At 41.2% G+C, this 23,857-nt stretch overlaps 1 protein-coding gene across 4 annotated transcripts in view; it reads left to right on the forward strand.

The window, feature by feature from the left end:
- The window catches only part of NBAS (NBAS subunit of NRZ tethering complex), a 461,789-nt gene that overhangs the window by 96,542 nt on the left and 341,390 nt on the right, over window positions 1-23,857 (forward strand). For all 4 annotated transcript variants that reach the window (XM_070069748.1, XM_070069749.1, XM_070069751.1 and 1 more), the window contains exons 12-16: window positions 5,512-5,640; window positions 17,915-17,978; window positions 20,748-20,941; window positions 21,959-22,216; window positions 22,886-23,011. In XM_070069748.1, coding sequence (XP_069925849.1) covers window positions 5,512-5,640; window positions 17,915-17,978; window positions 20,748-20,941; window positions 21,959-22,216; window positions 22,886-23,011 — 771 coding nt within the window. The remainder of the gene's footprint in view (window positions 1-5,511; window positions 5,641-17,914; window positions 17,979-20,747; window positions 20,942-21,958; window positions 22,217-22,885; window positions 23,012-23,857) is intronic.

Genomic DNA, 23,857 nt, shown 5'->3' on the forward strand with positions numbered 1-23,857 from the left:
CAGAGAGAAAGGTCTTCCTTTGCCGTTGGTTCACCCTCCAATGGCCACCGCGGCCGGCGCACCACGCTGATCTGATGGCAGGAGCCAGGTACTTATCCTGGTTTCTCATGGGGGTGCAGGGCCCAAGTACTTGGGCCATCCTCCACTGCACTCCCTGGCCACAGCAGAGAGCTGGCCTGGAAGAGGGGCAACCGGGACAGAATCCGGCGCCCCGACTGGGACTAGAACCCGGTGTGCCAGCGCCGCAAGGCGGAGTGTGGGGCTCCATGGGATGCGCAGCCATGGAGCCCCCACGTCAAGGTCGGTCTGATAGCTGTTGGTGTGTCTTTATCACAAGGCGGATGTTGCTAGTTTTGGTTAGGGCAATGCTTTCCCACGGTCGGGACTTTCCAAAGGAGTTGAGAATGTTGTAAACAACAAGATGGCGCCGAGGACCACGCGGTGAGCCGGCCTGCTGTGTGACACCTCATCTGATTGGCCTGAGGACGCGTGCACACTGCGTGAACAGACAGCAGATTGGAGTGTTCCGTGCATGGACTTGAGCCCGCTTGCAATTGGCCGGATTTTGTATAAAAGCTGTGTGCTGATGAAGGAGGGTGCTTTTCTTTCCACTCTCCTCCCTTCATTCTTTCTCTGTTGCTGTTATTTTCTTATTAAAAGTCTACTGAAGACCGATAAGCTGCGAGCAGTGTCGTTCCTTTGCGGGCAAGGGAGCGACAACGGAGGATTAGCCTAGTGAGCTGTGGCGCTGGCCTCTATGCCTTTCTTTCTGTCACTGTCTATAACTCTACCTATCAAGTAAATTAAAAAAAAAAAAAGTAAGTCCGTAGGAATGTATGCAGAACTGTACTGCTTTGCAGTTGCAAACTTCATACATTTCACAGTTACAACTTTTGAATCTTGATAATTCTCTCCACTGTGCGCACCCTCCCACCCCTGTCCTCTTCCCTTTCTTATTCTCACTCTTATTTTTACGAAGATCTATTTTCAGTTAACTTTATACATATATGGTTAACTATTTTAAGTAAAGAGTTCAGTGATTCATATGAAAGATAAAAGATAAGTAAAATATTTTAAAGGAAAAGAAAAGATAAACAAAAATCTAGAATAAGAAGCTGTTCCTCAGCAATCAAGAGAAGGGCTGTTCATAATCATTGCTTCTCAAAATATCAGTTTCCTTCCTACTTGTTGCCTTTTAGATGCTCTATTAGTTATCACAGTTCAGGGAGAACATATGGTATTTGTCCCTTTGGGACTGGCTTATTTCACTCAGCATGATGTTTCCCAGTTTCATCCATTTTGTTGCAAATGACCCGGCTTTTTTTTGTTTGTTTTGGTTTCTTTTACTGCTGTGTAATATTCCATGGTGTACATATCTCATAATTTCTTTATCCACTTTTCAGTTGACTGGCATTCAGTTAATTCCATGTCTTTGCTATTGTGAATTGAGCTGCAATAAACATTAAGGTACAGATAGCTCTTTCATATGCTGATTTCATTTCTCTTGGGTAGATTCCAAGGAGTCGGATGGCTGCATCATATGGTAGGTCTGTATTCAGACCTCTGAAATATCTCTGCACTGTCTTCCATAGTGGCTTTACCAGTTTACATTCCCATGAACAGTGGATTAGGGTACCTTTTTCCCCACATCCTTGGCAGCATTTGTTGTTTGTGGATTTCTGTGTAAAAGCCATTCTAATGGGGGCGAGGTGAAACCTCATTGTGGTTTTGATCTGTTTTTCTCTGATGGCTAGCAATCCTACGCATTTTTTCATGTGTCTGCTGGCCATCTGGGTCTCCTCTTTTGAAAAATATCTGTTTAAGTCCTTTGCCCATTTTTTAACTGGATGGTTTGTTTTATTGTTGTTGAGTTTCTTGAACTCTTTATATATTCTGGTTATGAGTCCTTTATCAGTTGTGTAGTTTGAGAATATATTCTCCCATTCTGTTGGTTGTCTCTTTACTTTGCTGATTGTTTCTTTCACAGTGCAGAAGCTTCTAAATTTGATGTAATCCCATTTGTTGATTTTGGCTTTGACTGCCTGTGCCTCCGGGATCTTTTCTAAGAACGTTTGTCTGTGCCAATGTCTTATAGGGTTTCTCCAATGTTCTTTAATAATTTGATGGCTTTGGGTCATAGATTTAGGTCTTTAGTCCATTTTGAGTGGATTTTGGTTAAAGGTGTCAGAGAGGGATCTTGGTTCACACTTCCTCATGTGGTGATTCAGTTTTCTCAGCACCATTTGTTTAAGAGACTGTCCTTGCTCCAGGGATTGATTAGCTCCTTTGTTAAAGAAAACTTAATTGTTGATGCTTGTATTGATTTCAGGTATTTATTCTGTTCCATTGCTCTTTCCATCTGGCTTTGTACCAATACCAGGCTGTTCTGATTATAACTGCCTTGTAGTATGTCTTGAAATCTGGTATTGTGATGCCTCCAGCTTTGTTTTTGTTGTATAAGATTATGTTAGCTATTTGGGGGTCTCCTGTGTTTCCATATGAATTTCAGTATCATTTTTTCTATATCTGCAAAGAATGTCTTTGGTATTTTCATTAGTATTGCATGAATTTGTAAATTGCTTTTGTTGATATTGATTCCTCCAATCCATGAACATGGAAGATTTTTCCATTGTTTTTGTATCTTCTGTTTCTTTCTTTAATGTTTTGTAATTCTCATTATAGAGATCTTTGACATCCTTGGTTTATTCCAGGATTTTTTTTTTTTTTTTTTTTTTTTTTGGTAGCTATTGTGAATGGGATTGATCTTAGAAGCTCTTTCTCAGCTGTGGCATTGTCTGCATATACAAAGGCTGTTGATTCTTTGTGTTGATTTTATATCCTGTTATATTTCCAAACTCTTCTGTGAGTTCCAATAGTCTGTTAGTGGAGTCTTCTTGATCCTCTATAGGCTTATGTCATCTTCAAAAAGGGATAGTTTGACTTATTCCTTCCAAATTTGTACCCCTTTGAGTTCTTTTTCTTGTCTATTGGCTCTGGCTAAAACTTCCAGGACTATATTGAAAAGCAGTGGTGAGAGTGGGTACCCTTGTCTGATTCTGGATCTCAGTGGGATTGCTTTCAACTTTTCCTTGTTCAATAGGATGCTTGCTATGGGTTTGTCATAAATTGTCTTGGTTGGGTTGAGAAATGTTCCTTCTATTCCCAATTTGCTTAGAGTTTTCATCAAGAAAGAGTGTTGGACTGTTTTGTTTTCGCTGGGTTTCCTCTGCAAATTTCCCATGGCTTTATCTTAGGTGTGTAGTTTCTACCCCTAAATATTAATTTTGCCCCGTGTGATTTAACATTTAAATATTAATTTTGCCCCATACGTCCTGTTTCTATTGTACCATTTTTAGAACCACTTTCCAGAGATTTCTGTTAACTACTACAAATCCATGCCTCCGAGGCCTGCCTTATGTAGTATCATGGGGTTGTCCTTCCCTGTGTCTGCATCAAAGAGGAACAGAACTATTCATTTTTCCAGATGTACTTTTGCTTGTATTATTTCTCTTTTTATAGCATTTGTATTTTAATCTTTTTTTTAGATTTATTTATTTATTTGAATGTCAGAGTTACATAGAGAGAGAAGGAGAGGCAGAGAGAGAGAGAGGTCTTCCATCCACTGGTTCACTCCCCAGTTGGCTGCAGCAGCCGGAGCTGCTTTGATCCGAAGCCAGGAGCCAGGAACTGCTTCTGGGTCTCCCACACGGGTGCAGGGGCTCAAGGACTTGAGCCATCTTCCACTGCTTTCCATGCCATAGCAGAGAGCTGGGTTGGAAGTGTAGCAGCTGGGACTAACCGGAAGCCATATGGGATGCTGGCACTTCAGACTGTGGCTTTACTTGCTGTGCCACAGCGCTGGCCCCTTAATCTTTCTTTTAACAGTTAATTCCAGAATTCTGGGGTAGTCCTGTCCAGTTAAAATAAGTTTAGGTCGAAGAAAGGAGTTTTCATGTAGCCACCATACAATAATGTTCTTGACCTTCAGAAATCGTTGTGTTTGTGTTAGATGCTTCATGTGCTTTGGCTATTTGAGAGTTGTGGACTTAGTTTTCTACAGCAACCATATGGATAATATCACTTAGTAATTTGAGCCGGATGTAATAGTTTTGGACTTCAGTATAGTCATGTTTAGTTTTCAGTTCTGTAGCTGGTATTTGGCTTTAATATTGGCACAATAATAGAAAGGGGACTTTGGAGATCTGGAAAGTTCCTGACTCTTCTAATGGACCATCTGCCCCCTAGTTCTATTGTCTTTTAGGGGCATGGGCCCTATATTGCCAGATTTCCTGAGTGTTCAGGAGTAACATGGTTGTTGGCTATCATTTTTTTGGTCTGTGTTTTATTTCTTTGTGAGCAGGCTACCTTAATAAAAGCCTGAGTGGGAAATAAATGTCCAGTTAGTGTTTGGTGCTTCTATGTCTCTGGTAGATGGTAGATGGGTGGCATCTCTGCTCATGTGGTTTGTGGCAGCTAAGTAAACCTGGTATTCTAGTATGAAAGGACAGACAGATGATTTGTATAAGGAAGACTACAAAGATAAACCTTTTCCTCTCTATCTTAGGTTGGCTATGTAAAATCAGTGTATTGTGAATTTTCTTGGTTCTGTGATAACAGCCTATTCCATTAAATAGATAATTTGGCAACATGTCTGGAAAATCTTAGAATTTTTTTAAGATTTATTTATTTATTAGCGAGCGAGAGAGAGACAGAATATCTTCCATGCACTAGTTCACTCCCCCAAATGGCCAGGGATGAGCTGGGCTGGCCCAAGGCCAGGAGCTGGGAGCTTCTGGGTTTCCCACATGGGTGCAAGGGCCCAAGAAGTTGATCCATCCTCTGCTGCTTTCCTAGGCACATTACCAGGGAACTGTATTGTACGTGGAGCAGCCACTTGTTGGGCACCCAGATGTGCTGCCTCTGTTGCAAGTGGCAGCTTTATTTGCTATGCTGGCCCTTGGGAAATCTTAAGAACTCAAGTGTGTCTTAAATTCAGGACCTTTTCCCCTTTTGCCTTCTTTTGTTTTCATCATTGTTGGATTTTTTTCTCCCTTTCTTTTTTTCTCTCTTCTTCCCTCCCCCCTGCCTTCTTTTTTACAGTATGAATTTATGGTCCTTCTATGATGTATAGCATTTTCTGGGCATTGTGTGCATTTGGATTTATAAAAATGTGGGTTCAGATTTCGAAGAATTCACAATCTAGCCTAGACCAATTCATGAAATGAATGGAGAATTCAGGGAATTTATGTAAGAAGAAATATTTTTATAATGCTTACATATTTAGGTTTGGGGTTATGTGTAAATTATAGCATGATAAAGTAGATGACAAACTCCTTAATGTCAGGACTCCAGTTTCTCTGCCAGTGCACATTTCTGGAGACATGAAGTTGGTAGAACCCTTAGTTACTCAAGGTCCTTTTTAGCATGGCAGTCTAAAAAATGTCACGTAACTCTGAACGTAGTTTTTCTCAGCCACAAGTCCTTTGCTTTGAACTTATGATTCTTCCGTAGGATGGAATCTTTAAGATGAGCCTGTCTCCAGATGGGAGCCTTCTTGCCGCCATTCACTTCTCTGGGAAACTGAGCATCTGGGCCATCCCATCTCTGAAGCAACAGGGAGAGTGGAGTCAACATGAGCAGGTGTGTGTTTTGGTTGTGACTATACTTGGCATGATGCTGTAGTAAAGGGTGAGTACTGGCAATACTAATTTCATTTTGTTGATGGCTTACTGTAGCACACAGCTGTTATATATTCTGATCATTCCAATGCTGTCCTTTTAGTTAATTGTACTATCAGTATCTGAGGAAAAAGAAGAATACTATGTGTTGATTTTAATATGTAGTGCAGAATAATCTGAATACTGACAGTAATCTGCTCATTGAACCTTTAATTTTTTCCTATTTGACATTCCCAAAATACCAAATGTAGATTTTAACATTTCAACAAGTCACTCTGACCAAGGATTTGAAGGGTCAACTTCCCAAAGAGGATATGGTTTTCCCCCCAATCTTGCAGTGCTAGGAATCCGGTGCTTACTTAAGGCTTGAAGAGAGTTACCTTCTCTTCACTCAGAAGTGGGTAGCTAAGAGATAAGAGATACAGAAAGAATTCTTTGATTTTTTTTTTTTTTTGTGCCATGCCTTTTTTTTTTTTTTTTAAAGCTTTATTTATTTGAAAGTCAGAGTTAGAGAAGGGAACAGGGGGGAGAGAGAGAGAGATATCTTCCATATCTTTCATCTGTTGGTTCAGTCCCTAGATGGCTGTTTTGGCCTGGGTTGGGCAGGGTTTAATCTAGGAACCAGAAACTTTATCCAGGTCTCCCATGTGGGTTACCTTCCCAGGCCATTAGCAAGAAGTTTGATTGGAAAGAGCAGCCTAGACATGAACCAACATCCTATGCTTTGCAGGCAGCAGCTCTACTTGCTACACAACATGGGCCCAAAATGCCATGTTTTAAGGATTAGGTGATTTTGTTGTTTCATTACAAGTAGAATCAACTACTGTTATAATGTAAATTCACAAAAGGAAAGTAAATTCTGTTCATACAAAGCCAGGTATTAGCACGGAGTGAAGGCTTGAAAAAAAACTTGACTCAGCTGGGTATAGCTTATGTTATAAAGCTGTTACTCTCTGATTAGTTTGCATTTCAAAAAGATTTATTTATTTTACTTGAATGTCAGAGTTACACAGAGAGAGAAAAAGAGGCAGAGAGAGAGGGAGGTCTTCCATCTGCTGGTTCACTCCCCAATTGGCTGCAATGGCCAGAGCTGCGCAAATCCGAAGCCAGGAGCCAGGACCCAGGAGCTTCTTTTGGGTCTCCCATGTGGGTGCAGGGGCCCAAGGGCTTGGGCCATCTTCTGTTGCTTTCCCAGGCCATAGCAGAGAGCTGGATCGGAAGTAGAGCAGCCAGGACTTGAACTGGCCATCATATGGGATGCTGGCACTTCAGGCAGTGGCTTTACCCACTACGCCACAGCACTGACCCCTGCATTTCAACTCTTTAAGGGTTAATTTTCCTTCCCTCTGTACTGCCTCTACCTCTTAGGCATATCCGTGTCTGGTAGATATATTTTTCTAAAAATTTGTATATATATATTTTATTTGAATGAAGTGGAGAGAGACAGAAACTCAGACAGACAGACAGAGATCTTCACGTGCTGTTTCATTTCCCAAATGCCCATATCAGAGCTGGGGCTGAGTGAGGCTGAAGCCAGTAGCCTGGAATTCAGTCTGGTTCTCCTATTTGTGTGACAGGCTCCCAAGTGTTTGAGCCATCTACTACCTGATCCCACACAGGGTGCACATTAGTAGGCAGCAGAAGTAGAGAGTGGAGGGTGGAGCTAGGACTTGAACCCATGGACTCTGATATGGGATATGGGCATCCTGAGCGGTGTCTTAACTGCTGGTGCTAACACCTGCGTCTAGTGGGTAGTTTCATGTTTTTGAGATTGGACTGTATTTCCTGAGTGCTCTGAATGGATCAATGTCCTGGTTAAGAGATGTATTAATAAGCAAACAGCATGCTTTTGTAGAAAAGCAGAGGAAGAGAGAAAGTAGCTCTGTACTTTATTACTCTACTCACAGATTTAAATGTATTTGTAGTAGCTATTCTTAATTTTTTATTTTATTATCTTATACACAGGTTTAGGTAGTTTCTCTCCCTCTTTGTTACCATTTGCCTTCCACTTGAAATGATGTGCAAACTGACCTACCACTTCTCCCTGGATCTGGATTTCTTCTAAATAGAAGAGGTGGTCCTCAGCCTACATCCTTTGGTGCAAAACACAGGGAACATTCTTTCTCTTTGCTCTGAAATCACAGCTAACTTGACTGACTTTTTGTCTCTCCAAGTGGAGAGGATCCCCTTTAATACTGTTGAATGTGTTTAGCTGGGACCCTCAGACAGCACCACTTGCACCTGCTGAGCGTGTAGAGTAGTTGGGATTCTTCTTGGGCTGCCTGGATTTGAGTCCTGCCTCTGCTGCTGCTCAGTTTCCTGCTGATGCCTGCTGTGAGAGGCAGCAGGTGGTGACTCAGTTACCTGGGACTCTGACCCCCACGTGGAAGATGCACCTTGGGCTCCCAGCTCCTCGCTTTGGCTTGGTCCAGCCCAAACTATTGTGGGTATTTGGGGGAGTGAATCAGCATATTAGAGATCTCTATCTGTCCCTCTGTCTGTCATATAAAGAAAATTAAAAAAAAAAAGTTAATTTACATGGAATATAATTCATATTATACTTCCTAAAGGATGATGTGTTAGTTCTGTATTTTGTATCCATATTCAAAATAAAGACATTATTTAGATAATTACTCCAAAATATGCTATTTATTTTTCACAGCAGTTTGTGGTGATAAAGTATTCAGTTTCTTTTATTTGGAAAGATCCTGTTCTTTCTGTATCTGGGAAATTTTACATTTGAGCAACATTTTTTTAATGGTAAAAACTTTGAATAAAAAAGGCATTTTCTGGGCTGGCGCTGTGGCTCAACAGGCTAATTCTCTGCCTTGCGGCGCTGGCACCCCAGGTTCTAGTCCTCGTCAGGGTGCCAGATTCTGTCCCAGTTGCCCCTCTTCCAGGCCAGCCCTCTGCTGTGGCCCGGGAGGGCAGTGGAGGATGGCCCAAGTACTTGGGCCCTGCACCCCATGGGAGACCAGGAGAAGCACCTGGCTCCTGCCTTCGGATCAGCGCAATGCACCTGCTGCGGCGTGCCAGCCACAGCAGCCATTGGAGGGTGAACCAACAGCAAAGGAAGACCTTTCTCTCTGTCTCTCTCTCTCACTGTCCACTCTGCCTGTCAAAAAAAAAAAAAAAAAAAAGACATTTCCCCCTCTCTTTTCTGTTTTCTTAAATAATTTTGACTTACCTAGTAGAAATATTGATAAACTACTGAAGCACTCTTTATATTTCCTCTTGTGAGTATCTTAGAATGTCATATGTTCAGTATAAGAGTTACAACAAAATTGATTAGTTTGTACTTTTGTTTACTGGATTTCTAGACAACCTTTTTTTTTTTTTTTTGGCCTGTAAAGAAAAATTGCATTCTATTTTGCTCCTTATTGGCATACCTCCAACTTTTTGATTAGTTAGATATATTTTTCCTTTTTTTGGTCACTAGTTTCCAATCAATGCCATTATGATTCATTACTCTTTGATGTTAGAGTAGCTCTACTGAAAAGTAAGAACATTAGGAACAGATGTTTGGTCTGCCAGATAAGCTGCCAGTTGGTGCACCACATCTCGTATCAGAGTGCCTGGGCTTGAGTGCCAGCCCCACCTCTTTTCCTGATTCCAGGTTCCTGCTGCTGCACACCATGAGAGGCAGCAGGTGGTGAATCAGGTAATTGAGTTCTTGCTGCCCACGTGAGCGACCCAAAGTGTGTTCCTGGCTCCTGGCTTCAGCTTGATGAGAACTTGCTGCTGCCACCATTTGGGGGAGTGAACCAGTAGATACGTGGGAGCTCGCTCTCTGCCTCTCAAATAAATGATTGATGTTAGTTTAAAAATCTCAGAATTTATTTAAAAATCTTGAAATCCAATAATGCATAATTATCTTAGTAGTTTGAAACATGCAATCAGGAAATTGATGGAACAGGAAAAGAAGGGATTTCAGAAATGGACAATGGTACATGGTGGTAGGAGAGGAGTTCAGGCTCGAAGCTTGTCTCCATTGAAGCCTTATGAGCGTCTCCGAGTAGAAATACCTTGAGGCTTTCAAAGGGCAGTTCACAAGGAGCTGCTATGGCTTGACTACCGAGCATCCACCTCTGGTGGCACTGATTTTGTGTTTCCCAGCCAGTCTTCAGATACGGCATTTGTTAATTAGAGAATGCAACCTGATTCTCAATTTAGTGCTATCTATGTCCTATTAAACATTTTTGGTGTTATGTGATAGTTTCCTCCAATTTGACTGGTATGCATTATTTCCTCCAGTATTTCATTATAGGAAATGTGAGATTTCAGTTTGCACAAAACTGAAAACCGTGGCGTGGTTGTTGTCACTAAGGATGTAGTGCAGGTTGTGGTGTCCTCTCCAAGGTTGTGATGGTTCAGCTATAGCTCCTAAACCAGATCCTGCTTTGATTGCTCTTCCCACTGCAGCTTAGCACACTGCCTGTTTCAGTTCCTCATGCCACGGACCAGTGACTGGCTGTCCCTGCCTTTTCACGCTGTGGCTTTGCACGTGGAGAGACTACCGCAAACAGAGTCTGCCCCTGAGACCCAGGCAGTATGAGCTTCAAAATAAATTTTGGTTCAAAGTTGGGAACATGGAAGGCATTTATTTTTATCCTTTTTTTTTTTTTAATCCTAAGGCTATGGTGAAAATGGAAACTCTTCTTTTACCTGTCATCTCTTCTATCTGATCATGACACTGCTTTAGTCCCTGGGCCCACCCCTCTGTGCTCCCTGTTTCTGTCTACTATACCTTTTTTTTTTTTTTTTTGACAGGCAGAGTGGACAGTGAGAGAGAGACAGAGAGACAGAAAGGACTTCCTTTGCCATTGGTTCACCCTCCAATGGCCACTGCGGCCGGTGCGCTGCGGCCAGTGCACCGTGATCCTAAGACAGGAGCCAGGTGCTTTTCCTGGTCTCCCATGGGGTGCAGGGCCCAAGCACTTGGGCCATCCTCCACTGCACTCCCTGGCCACAGCAGAGAGCTGGCCTGGAAGAGGGGCAACCGGGAAAGAATCCGGCTCCCCGACCGGGACTAAAACCTGGTGTGCCGGCGCTGCAGGCAGAGGATTAGCCTAGTGAGCTGCGGCGCCGGCCTCTACTATACCTTCTGAAACTTCATTCCATCATAAACACCTCCTTGAAGCCTCAGCTTCTTCACAGAACTCTTCTTCACAGAATTCTTGTGTCTCTGATGCATTTATTGTAAACTTAGATAGCTGTGTAGGCTAAAAGTATATCTACACAGTATTCATGTAGCTTTTACAGAATTTATTCTGATGGTTAAATCAGTTGTTACATAATGACCAGTTACTGTTTTCTGGGATAATACAGCAAGTAAGCAGTAGAGCTGAGATTTGGTTTCATATCTCTTAGACTCTGATATCCATGCTCTTTCTAACTGTAAATAAATACATTAAATAGTAAAAGGAAAGGTGAAAAAAAACTGATTTATTAGTCTGTTCTGTGCACATTTTTCTCCCACCATAGTTGGTGTGTCATTAGTTAGTTTAATAACATTCTGTTATTTGAAAGATCAGATTTATAGGTCATAGGAAGATTGGACTCATACTTTATAATTATTGATTTTTTTAAGATTTATTTATCGAAACACAGAGTGACAGAGAGAACACAGCTCTTCCATTCACTAGTTCACTTCCCAAATGGCCAAACCAGCCAGGGCTGGGCCAGGCCAAAGCCCGGAGCCGGGAGCCAGGACTCCATTTGAGTCTCAGCCATCAGTTGGTGGAACTCAAGTGCTCAAGCCATCGTGTGCATTCGCAGGGGGCTGGATTGGAAGTGAAGCAGCCAGTACCTGAACTGGCACTTTGAAAATGGGGCGCAGATGTCCTACGTGGCTGCTTATCCTGGTGTGCCACAGTGCCCACCCCTGTATTTTCACATCGATTCTTTTTATTTGATGACCTTTCATAGCATAGAGACAACTCCTTTTTCTCAGTGGATGGAATACTGATTTCTTCAGCCTTCTCAGATGTGTGCAGCTCTTGAGTGAATTAGTGTGTCCAGGTTCCAGAATGTGTAATTGAGAAAGCCTCTCGGTGGTGAACGCTTAGCTTTGTAACAGGTACCTAGACGACTTGGCCGAGCAGGGCACTGGGTGAGAGGTGTGAGTCCCTGTCTAGCAAGAGCAGTTTGAGCAACCATCTTTGAGTCTTCACCGTCTGTCCTGAGAATTAATCACATTGCATTGGGTTTTCAGACTAGCACTTACTTTATGAATTGCTAAAATGTCATGTGCTGCAGTAAGTGCAGTAAAGCTCATAAATAACTATTGTGCAGTAGAATATGTTATCCATGATAGCATCATTGTAAAACAATAAAGTCCAGTTATTTCCTGATTGCTAGAGTGTGTTCATCACCTTGCTAGGGAAATGCTAAACAAAAAATTAAAATAACAGGATAGAACTGGGGAAATGCAAAGTCAGAGAAAATGCATGCAATTCAATTAACAGTACTGGGGAGTGGGGTTGTTGGAAATAAATCATATTTGTATAGTAAGGCTTGCAGGTTAAACTTGTAATTGCTAAACTTTAGAACTAATATTCTGTTTTGAGAATGGGGTGCGGGTGTCCTAAGAGGCAGCTTATCCTGCTGTGCACAATGCCCACCCCTGTATTTTCACATCGATTCTTTTTATTTGATGATCTTTCATAGCATAGAGACAACTCCTTTTTCTCAGTGGATGGATTTCTCAGTTGTCTGATTTTATAGGTTAAACGTTTCATAAAAATATGTACTTAATAGTGCTTACATTTAGAGGTATTGAATTTTATCTGGGAAATCAGGTGTTAACATATGATATTGATGGAAAACAAGGAAGAGACATCACCTTGCATTTTATATGAATGACATCTTATGGAGTTGTGTGGTTCATTATACTGAGAACTTGGAAATGTGCAATGATAGCAATAATAAGTAAGAGGTACAGTATCATATTTACCAAATATGTGGGTGTCTGTATACTCATCACTGGAGGTGTTTTTTTTTAATATTTACTTTATTTATTTGAAAGAGTTACAGAGAGAGGTCGAGCCAGAGAGAGAGAGAGGTCTTCCATCCGCTGGTTCATTCTGCAAATGACTACAACAGCCAGAGCTGAGCTGATCCAAAGCCAGGAGCCAGTAGCATCTTCCAGGTCTCCCACATGGGTGCAGGGGCCCAAGGAGTGGGGCCATCCACTACTGCTTTCCCAGGCCATAGCAGAGAGCTGGATTGGAAGTGGAGCAGCTGGGACTTGAACTGGTGCCCATATGGGATGTCAGTGCTAGAGGCCGCAGCTTTAACCTGCTGCGCCACAGTGCCGGAGTTTAAGGAGACATCCCAGGCTCTGGAGAAACACTGAGACAGCTGCTTCTTTCTCATTCCTCTGGCAATAGTCAGTGGAGTTTTGGTCTCCAGGGAGGGCAAACTTTACCTCTCTTTATGGCTGCCCTAGGAAATGACTGAACATTCCAGTTAGTTTACAGTGGGTTTTATGGCAATAGGCAGTATAGTCAGCCGGTAATTTGAGCTTAATCATTGCCTGAGAAGAAACTAATGCTACTAGTGCTCTGTACAACCTTACATCCCTTTACCAAAATTGTGAATTCAGCTCATTTGGGGCTTTCTTCATGCAATTTGCCACTTTATTAGCTTTCATAATATGCCTGTGTGATTGAGTATTTTCTCTGTAAAACCTAATGATTAAAGATAGTTATAGAAGTGCCTATTCTGATTTACTTCTATCCAATTTTGAGTTGATTAAATACTTCAGCTTTCATTGTCTGTATGAAGATCCATCTGGCTAGAAATCTGTGAGTATTAAATTGAGTTCATGTCTGGAATATAGTAGAATTGTTTAAGTGATTTTCATTTCAAACACTTCCATATGTTTTACTTTTATCTATACATGTCCATTTTGGCTTTAATTTTTCTCTTAAGAAGTTTTGTTGCTTCCCTATTTGTACTTCCTTAGATGTAGAAAATAGGATAGAAACTTATCTTTTTCCAATTTAATTTAATTTTATTTTTGACACATAGTAGGTGTTAGACTAATTTTGTTAAATGAATGAGTCAATGCAGGATAAGTGGGAAGATGGCAGTTGATGTGATTAATCTTGATATAATCCAAGCTGTGTTGACAACTTTGCTAGGTTGTGAACTCTGAGAATTGGTGCTGAATATATATTTCATCCACAGATTCTAACATAGGGGTAGCATATTAAACACTAATACATACTTGTGAAATAAACATTTGAAGTGTTGAGTTCTGGTACCCTTTGGAGAAAGAGACTTTGTTGCATTTAGATTCTAATGGTTGAAAAAAAGAATCAACAAGTAAAATTCTTAAATCTAGTTCAAACACTGCTTTAGCCATGGTAGTGATTCTGTACAAAATCTTTATCTGCATTTTTTGGTTATCTTCCTCTATGTTACTGTTGCCCTATATAATGATGGCAATTTAGTATGGGCTTTTGGCACAGTGGGAGAGATCGCCTCTGCTGCCTGCAACAGCCAGGGCTGGAGCCTGGAACCCAATCTGGGGCTTTGAGTTGGTGGCAGGTACTCAAGTATTTGAGCTGTCACCTACTGTCTCATAGGATGTACATTAGCAGGAAGCTAGGTTCAGAAGTAGAGCCGGGATTCAAATCTGGTTACTCTGATATGGCATGTGGATGTCCCAAGTAATTACTTAACCACTGGACCAAATGCCTGCACTATAAAGAGGATGTTTTGCTTTCCATTCTCAATGAGATAACATAGGCAGAGGTCTGGAAGGGCTGATGTTGATCAAAAAGTATTCTTACCTTTCTATGCTGGTTTTTGTCAGTTGTCCGGGGATCTCATCTGCAGGTTCCAGAGTGAGTCATATGTCTCAGCTGCCCCGTGTTGGGCACCAGGGACTGTAGGGATTAAAAGAATCACAGCCAGTTCTCATATAGCAAGAGGCAGATTGGCAAGAGAAAAGCAGAACAGATGTACTGAAAGTTCTGTGTAGTACAGTAGGCTTCCAAGATGAAGATCCAGGGAAATGTGTCTGTTTTGATGCTTAGGTGTGATGAAGAATGGGCAGCATATAGAAGTGTGAATGTAAGAATAGGGCTGGTCTAATGGTGACACACTGAGGGGAAACCCAGGAAGGCCTACCTATTCAGACTCTTCTTAGCCTCTGTGTGACCTTCCTTTACTCTTGTATGGGGCAAGACTCTTCTTGAATGAGGCTCTACAGTGGAGAGGATAGAGGAGTGAAGACAACCTCTCTGGATGTATGGCTTGCTTTGAGGGCAGGAGTCCTGGTGTCTGTGACCCACTAGGGAAAGAGTTCTGGTTTCTTTGACTCACTTTCAGGGAGTATGAGGGGCTGGAGATAGGAGGGCAGGAGAAGGCCAGAGAAACTTTGATTCTGAGGTTTTCCATTGTCCTTCAGTTCAAAGTATTCAGTATGCCAAGGTGCCATATTTTGGAGTTTTGTATTCTGAGTTCCAACAAATGCAAAGAGAATTGACATGGGGGTTTCTTCTTGTAATGTATTCCTGTGGTGTCATGAGCAAGCCTTCTTGTGGGTCATGGGGAGTGTGGTGATCTTGCTCATGGAGCATTAGTCTCTAGAGTTTTTCAGATGTGGTAAACATGGCCAGGCCATGGGTCTTGTTTGTCTTAGAGTCTGTGGGTTAGAAAGATGGGCTGTGTGGGCCAGCCTCAAGAGTATGTGTGGGGAGCAATCCGGACTAGACTAAGTTACTCGAATTAAGACTTATTCTATACATCTGCTCTCCCACAATATGGCGCTGGGAGAGAAGTAAACAGCTTCCGCACAGCTGCCTCCAGTTCAACTAATAAACTGTAGGACTTGCTCCTGATTGGAGAGCAGCGTACTCGGCGTGTGGGCAGCTGAGTTAGGATTGGCGGAGGAGGACTATAAAGGAGGAGAGAAACGGCATGCACCAGGAACATCTAAGGGGAACATCTAAGGGAACACCTGTGCAGCCCCCGAGAGAGCCGGCCGGCGGTGTGCCGCTCCCCTGCGGAAGTGGGGAATGTGGCCAGGGGGAACTGCCCTTCCACGGAGGTGGAAGGGATAGTAGCCAACCCGGGAAGAACCAGCAGCAAACCCGGGGAAGGCCGAGCAGACGAAAGAACAGCGCAGGGTCCTGTGTTGCTCCTCCACGAAGAGGGGGAGCGACAGAAGGGATAGTAGCCAACCCGGGAAGAACCAGCAGCAAACCCGGGGAAGGCCGAGCAGACGAAAGAACAGCGCAGGGTCCTGTGTTGCTCCTCCACGAAGAGGGGGAGCGACAGTATGAGGGGCCACTGAGATGGCCTTTAGGACCTGGGGAAGAACAGCCTTAAGGCTGCTGGTCTGCAGGCTGCCTCTGTGTGACGCAGAGGGGAAGGGTGGATTTTATTTCAGCTTTTCCCTCAAATGTTCTGTACAGAAAAACCCATTGACCTTCCAAGTATAATAAAGTTAAACATTTAGTTCAGATGCCTAGAATGAACCTAAAATTTATTTCTAAGGCATAAATTCAGAAAACTAGGTGTATAAGTCCCTAAATTTAAAACAAATACTAAAATAGCATGTTTATGCATATTCATAGTAGCGCTATTTACAACAACCAAAATGGAAACAATCTAAATGTCCGTTAATGGGTCAATGGATAAACACGTTATCATAAATGGTTACAATAAAATATTATCCAGCCACAAAAAGAAGTGCCCACTGTTGACACAGTGTGCAAGGAGCAGTCCAGTCCCGAAGGGTGTGCGTCCTTGGCTGTGAGAGATGAGTACTGCTTGCTCATGGTGCTCCTTCTCAGCATCGTTTCTGAGGAAGACCAAGCACACTTTGAATTCCCAAAGTGCTTATGCCAGTGAATGAGATTTATTCATTCATTCATTCATTTTTTTACTTATTTTCAGGATCTCATGTCGAATTTCATTTAATTCAAACTTAATTCATTCAAATTAAATTTACCCAGGTCTTAGTTATAATTATTGTTGCTTGAGGGGCTTCAGAATGTGCCCCTTGTCTTCTCTAGAATGCGTTGGTAGGAACTAGCTCATGTCATCATACACAGTAGCAGTGTATGCTGTTGTCACAGCACACACTCCTGGCGATTTGCAGGCATTGAAAAACTCTAAATTGCCTAATAAATGATCAAGTACGGTTCTAACTTACTTGATTATTCTCAATAATATGTACCTGATTGTTTCTTAATTCTTTTAGACTTAATAGTCTTTCTTATTATTCAGTTAACTAGGATACTCCATTTCTTCCTGTGGTACCTAACTAGCCTCTTATGGTAGCTTTTTTTCTTTCCAAGATAAAGATTGTGACCTCTGTTCTCAGGGACTGAGTGATCTACTGTAATAGGTAAGAACAGGCAGTGCTTCCAGGCTATGGAAAGAAAGATCTATTTTAATAATCAGGAGTGTGAGCCACTGTGGTATTGCTAATAAGAATGTATGCTCACTGGTGCATTATGCAAAAAGCACAGTTTGCTTGACTTAAATATAGGAATACTGTTTTTAGATTTAAGATTTCAAACACACACCGAAACTATTTTTTTTACTGCTGTTTCTCCATACTGTTGCAGTTCTGGAGGAATAGTAAGCCAAGAGAGTGTCTGGCAGTGGCTTACTCTGAATTGTCTTAGGACATTTACTGATGTGATCTTAAACTAACGCAATGCTGTGTTTCTGTGAGATTAAAATATGAATGGCTTCATTTTGAGGACTGCATGGTTAAGTTTTACTTCCTAAATTGTAGTCATAGAAAGAACTAGGAAGTATCATGGAGGTTGTGTAGTTGAGTCTCAGAGCTAAGACACCGCAGCCTTGAGGGGCTGCTGCGTTTACAAGGGGCAGGGCTAGGACTTGTACCCAGGCCAGAGCTTACATGCAGCTGCTCTCCTCTGCTTCCTGTGTAGGGAATGAATTCTTAGTGTATCTTACTTTGATTTGTATTAGTTATATATTTATTATCTTATTTTTCTTATATAAGTTTTTTCTATATTATATTTGATCTCATACTTGCATGTGCACATGTTAACTATAAGAACAATTGCCTCTCCAGACTGTTATGGTGAGGAATAGATTTCATTCAGTTGGAACTGAGAGATCAAGGAAAAACATCATCTCTTTGTTTTGTTACTTAAAAAATTCCATAGCTTTTGATAATTTTCTCATCATTTTCTGTGTAGTTGACTAAAGCTTCCTCTGGTGCATCTTTTCACATTTAGCCAGGCTATGATGGACTCAATCCTGACTGGAGGCTCTCTACTGAGAAAAGAAAAAAAGTAAAAGGTGAGTTGAATGAAATATGGTAAATAAAACCTTGGGGGACCTTGTTAGTACGTACAGTGCTGATTAGACAGTAAAGCATCTCTTGGTGACTTCTCCCTCTCTTTAGGAGAAGCACTAAGATTTCATGGACCAGAGACAAGACAACAGATCCCAAAGGCTGAATCAGGGCTTAGGCTTTATGGCATGGCTCCTCTGCCAAGCCAGTGTTGAGAGGGCTCACTGAGTTCAAAGCTCAGAAGCCTACCACTTTTCAAATGCTCTAGGGGCATAGCTGAAAGGATAAACACTGGTTTTCTTGGAGGTTGGGAGGGAATTAGGGTTATATTAGTAGGAAGTTCTTTTTCTTTTTGTTCATCTTCATGTTTAAAAGGATTTTTTTAAAGATTTATTTATTTGAAAGGCAGACTTACAGAGGGAGAAAGGTCTTCCACCTTCTGGTTCACTCCCAGATGGTTGCAACAGCCAGAGGTGGGCTGGGCTGAAGCCAAGAGCCAAGAGTTTCCTCTGGATCTCCCACATGGGTGTAGGGGCCCAAGCACTTGGGCCATCTTCTGCTGATTTCCCAGGCAATTAGCAGGGAGCTGGATCAGGAGTGGAGCAGCAGAGAATTGCATCAGCGCCTAAACAAGGTGCTGATGTCATGGGTGGTGGCTCTACCCGCTAGGCCACAATACTGTTCCCTAAAATAATTTTTTTAATACAATGAACATGTATCACTTTTTGAAGTAGATAAAAGACCAAGCTTTGTACTTAAATAAAAATAATATTAATTATTTACTTGGTTGGTTGAAATGAAGTGTAACATCTGTTTTTAGATATTTATCTATTTGAAAGGCAGAGTTTCTGAGAAGGAGTGGGGGAGGGGGGAGAGAGAGAGAGAGAAAGAAAGAAAAAGAGAAAGAGAACGAGGAAGAGAAAGAGAAAGAGAAAGAAAGAAAGAGAACTTCAGTCTGCTGGTTCACTCCCCAAATGGCTACAATAGCCTGGCCCAGCCTGGCTTCATCCAAGTCTCCCATATGGGTGCAGGGCCCATGCTCTTGGGCCATACTCTTCTGCACATCAACAGGGAGCTGGATGGGAAGTGGAGCAGTAGGCACTTGAACTGGCATCCATATCAGTTGCTGGTGCTGTGCCACAGCAGAGGCCCCAAATTAGGAAATCAAAAGATGACTTTGAGTTTTTGAGTAAGCATCATCCTTCTTTAGGTGGAACTCTCAAAATTAAACACTCTTGAATTTTTAAGTTTCTCCTTTAAAGTCAGTGATAGTTAAAAGATTAAAAATCTAACTTACAGTATACTTTCAGTTCACATTTAAAGAGCATTAAAAGTATTGATTCATTAATACTTTTCATAGAAATATTGATTCATTAATGCCATCATCAGGTTCCATGCTTTGAATTATCTGTTTTTCTTAAGTGATTGTCTAAAACAATCATTCAGAAATATTTTCAAGAAAAAAATGACTGTCAAAGCAGAAGATAAATTTTATTTGAATGATTTGTTCCTCTCCCATTGTATACTTAGCCCTAGGAACTCTGCTTTTCACATTTTCTTGGAAATAATTTTGTAGTATTTTGCATTGCCTTAGGCTTAAATTGGAGAAAAATGTTGTTATGGTCTTTATTTTTATAAAAATAATGAGGTTTTCTCTTGGTGCTGAATTCCAATTTAAAAATCCCTGTCTCTCCTCAGTTTAATGTTTAAATATTTCTTACAGTTATATGTATTACCTTTAAACTGTATCATACCCTTGGTGGAATAGATGAGGTTAAAAAAGTACAATAAAATTATAATAAATACCATGGTATTTCCTTTTGAATGCTTCTGTTGGGTGAGCCATAGGCATTCACTTTCATCTCTAAAAATTCCTCTGTCCTTGAATGTTTTTTTCCCTGTCTGAATAGTTACAACTTTAAGAGGAAATCAACACTGGAAATTATTATATGTGTATTTTGTATTTTTCTAAAGGGTATAATTCATTGTTTATCTGAACGTGCTATAAAATACATCTTCCAAACTTTTCTATATGTACAGCTTGTATATGCCTACCTTTCAACGTACTGTGTTGAAAATGGTGATATATATCTCTCTTGAGTATTTTCCTAATTTTTTGAGAAGGACTTTAATTTATTTACCTCTGTATCCCTGGAACTTCTAAATTTGGCTGCCAAGATGTTGGTACTCAGGTGTTCATTAAATTAATTACTGTACCATTTTGTATCTCATAATACAAAGTATACAAAAAAAAAAAAATAAAAATTTGAGGGAAAGGGGCCAGTGCTGTGGAGTAGCCAGTTAAGCTGCCACGCTGGTTCCCTTGCTGATTGTTCTACCTCTGATCAGCTCCCTGCTAATAAGCCTTGGAAAGCAGTGGAAGATGACCCAAACGCTTGGGCCCTTGCACCCACAAGGGAGACCTGCAGGAAGCTCTTAGCTCTTGGCTTTGGTCTGGCCCTGGTCTGGCCCAGTTTTGGCCCAGCCCCAGCTGTTGTGGCCATTTGGGGAGTGAACCAGTGGATGGAAGATCTCTAGGTCTCTCTCTCTCTCTCTCTCTCTCTGTCTCTGTAACTCTGCCTTTCAAATAAAATAAATTAAAAAAAAAAATGAGGAAAGACTTAGCTTTTTTTTTTTTTAATTCATGCTATTTGAACTTTAGGGCCCAAATAATGTGGATGAGTTTGGTTTTTAAATTGATTACTCTAATAAATATGTTGTATTTAAAGCACACTCACAGATGCGTGTGTTTTAACTTACTTTTCTCCCACTAGATAAAGAGTCCTTTTACCCACTGATAGATGTCAACTGGTGGGCAGATGGTGCAGTTACTTTGGCTCGATGCTCTGGTGCTTTGACTGTTTCATCTGTGAAAACTCTGAAGAATTTACTAGGAAAATCCTGTGAATGGTTTGAACCATCACCTCAAGTTACTGCTATCCATGATGGGGGATTTTTAAGTTTGGAGGTGAGGCTTTCTCCTTTGGTTGAGAGTAGACATGTATTTCACCCAAAATCTAAATATCTGGTGTTTAGTTTTAGCTGTCCTGTGATATAATATTTAAAAATAAAAAATCTGTGAATGGAATTATCAGACATTGAATACAGCATAAAAAAAAATCTGGTGTTTAGTGAGCCTAAAAAATTGCATTGTAAGAAAATGAAACTCTGGATCTTTTTGCTGTCTGTAAAGCATTCATTTTTCACTAACATGATAAGCCCTTTTAAACATTCCCCCTCTGAATTCCTTTAAGTATGGCTGTTTAAAAATTTTGATTCTTTCATTAAATAAAAATTTATCATGACAAAAGACTTGAAAATAGAGCCCAGTTCTTTAAAGTTATGTTTTGGTCATTTAAAATTGTCTTCCAAGGGTAACAGCCTTCAATAGCTTTCACATCAGCAATATAGTTTGACAAAGATTTTTTACTCAGAAGTTTGTTGCTGAGTCTAAAAATGTCCTATGAAAAGAATTATGGCTTAAAAATCTAAGCCAATTCTGTTAAATGTGAAATGAAAGTTATCTTTAACAGCCAGGCTTTCAGACTCAGACATTTTTAAAAGGGGTTGAGGAAGAGCTATTTTGGTAAAGCAAACAAATACCTTCATGTTCATTCTCTAAATAGATTTTTAAAAAATCATCATATTTTTCTGTAACAGGTGAACAGAAATACCAAAAGGAAAAGAAATTAACATTCTTAACCTCTTTATTTCTCTGAAGTAATTACCGGGGTATTTTTACAAGACCATATTACTGACCTATTATTAAAAAAAAGGCTTAGTTTTTGAGATTTGGAGCTGATAATGCCTAGTTTTGGAGCTGTGGATGTCTATTGTATTTGTTGTTGGAATTCTGTCAGTCTCATCATTGATGATATAATGAATCAAACCAGAGTATAATTAGAAGTATTATTTTTTCCACTAATTCTAAAATGTTGTCTTTAGTTCTTTACTATTAATTCCACATCTCCTTTTTTCCATGTAGTGTGAGATTAAACTTGCCCCTAAACGGTCTCGCTTGGAGGTTCGGTCGGGAGAAGAAGATGAGGGAGAAGAGGATTCTGATTCCGATCATGAAATCTCTGCCAAGGCTCGCTACTTCAGCTACATCAAACAGGGGCTTTACTTGGTGACTGAAATGGAGCGATTTGCACCCCCACGGAAGCGCCCACGAACCATTACTAAAAATTACCGTCTTGTGAGTTTGCGCTCCACGACTCCAGAAGAGCTTTATCAGAGGAAGGTGAGGGTGTATCATTTTCAAAGTTTGAAGGTATCACAGTCTCATTTTAATGAGAAAAAAGCTAATTTTTCAATAAAGGAAGAAATTTAAAGGGGGATTGTTGGACCACTGATCTTCGATATCAGTATTATAAATAGCGCTGCTTTTTGTCCTTGGGTAATCAAAATCAAGACAGAAAAAGAGCAAAAAAGATGAGTTCACTCAGCTTGAGTTTCCACTTTATGATTTCTCTGGCTTTCTGCTGTCGTTTGAGTGACCTTTAGCTCTTCTCCTTAGCAGTGTTTAAGCAGCTGTGTACTCAGACTACACCTGGTAGAAGACTTGCACACCTGCTGTCTAGTTCAGGCCTGGCTTGTGCAGCCTGTGTGACCAGCACTGCGTTCAGGTTCATCTGTGTTCTTCCTGCAGGGTCAGGAGCCCTGCACAAAGAGTGGCTGTTAGACTGCTGGTCTTGGTTTTGCCATTGTTCTATCATGTAGAACTGACCTTTTCACTGTTTATCTTTGTTAAAATGCTAATAGAGATACTTGATCTATCTGCTCCTCAAAATGTATGTGAACTTTGAGTGTCACAGTGCACATGTATTCATAATGTGTTGTACAGATCCAAGGGATTGTCATTGTTCATTGTATTGTCATAGTGACCTTGTTTCCATTTCTTTGTCTAAAGATTGAAAGTGAAGAGTATGAGGAAGCCTTGTCTTTGGCTCATACCTATGGCCTGGATACTGATCTCGTCTACCAGAGGCAGTGGAGGAAATCAGCAGTCAACATTGCTTCAATTCAGAATTATTTGGTATGTGTAATTGTGAATATGTGAAACAGTTTATATTTTGGAGTATCTGTTGGTTCAGGGCTTCATGGTAGGGGACTCCACATTTCTGATTTTGCTACAGCTCATGAAGTATGTTTTCTCACCTGGAAGAGTTACCTTGTTGTCTGGACTGCTGTTCCTACAGCTGGACTTCGATACTGAGTGTGTGATCCAGTATTCCCTGAGAAAGCAGCCAAGTACCTGCTCTGTGCTTAATCCTTTTCCTTACTGCACCACAGTTGTGTCTCTTTACCTGCGTTAGTCAGGGTCTTGTCAGGGGCCACAGGGAAGGTTTCAATGTGGAGACTTGTTTTCTAGGAACCAGAGTTTATCTATAAGACACAGAGAGAGCCCTAAGGCAAAGCCTAGGCTGAAGGAACAGACTTGGAAGGAGGTCTCCTCTGCTAAGCTCGGGTTCATACTCATTAGGCAAGGAGTGACTGCAGCACAGTTGATAGAGATGTTTTCTGGGTTGTCTTAACTGGTCTATAGTTGTCTAGTCTGGCAGTCAGGGAAACATGGGATGGATAGGGAAGCTGAACGCCTATTGCTAGGGTGTCAGTGAGCTGAGATTGAGGTCAGAAAACCCCGGAAACTTGCAAGCAGGAATCCTCTACCAGCATGCTTGTGTTGTGATGCTGATAGTTAAGAAGGGAGCCCTGGGGAGGAATGGCAAGAAAAATCTCCCCACTTCTTTAGGCAGGCCCAGCCTGGGAAGCCTATCTCTCAGTGGCCTGGGAGATTGGGAAGAAATCTGCCCATAGCAGTACCACTGAAATTGTAAGGAAGGTGTCCATGGCACGAGGAAGGGGGCACGTAAGCCCCACA

The sequence above is a fragment of the Oryctolagus cuniculus genome, chromosome 2, assembly GCF_964237555.1.
Source record: "Oryctolagus cuniculus chromosome 2, mOryCun1.1, whole genome shotgun sequence".
Taxonomy (NCBI): Eukaryota; Metazoa; Chordata; class Mammalia; order Lagomorpha; family Leporidae; genus Oryctolagus; species Oryctolagus cuniculus.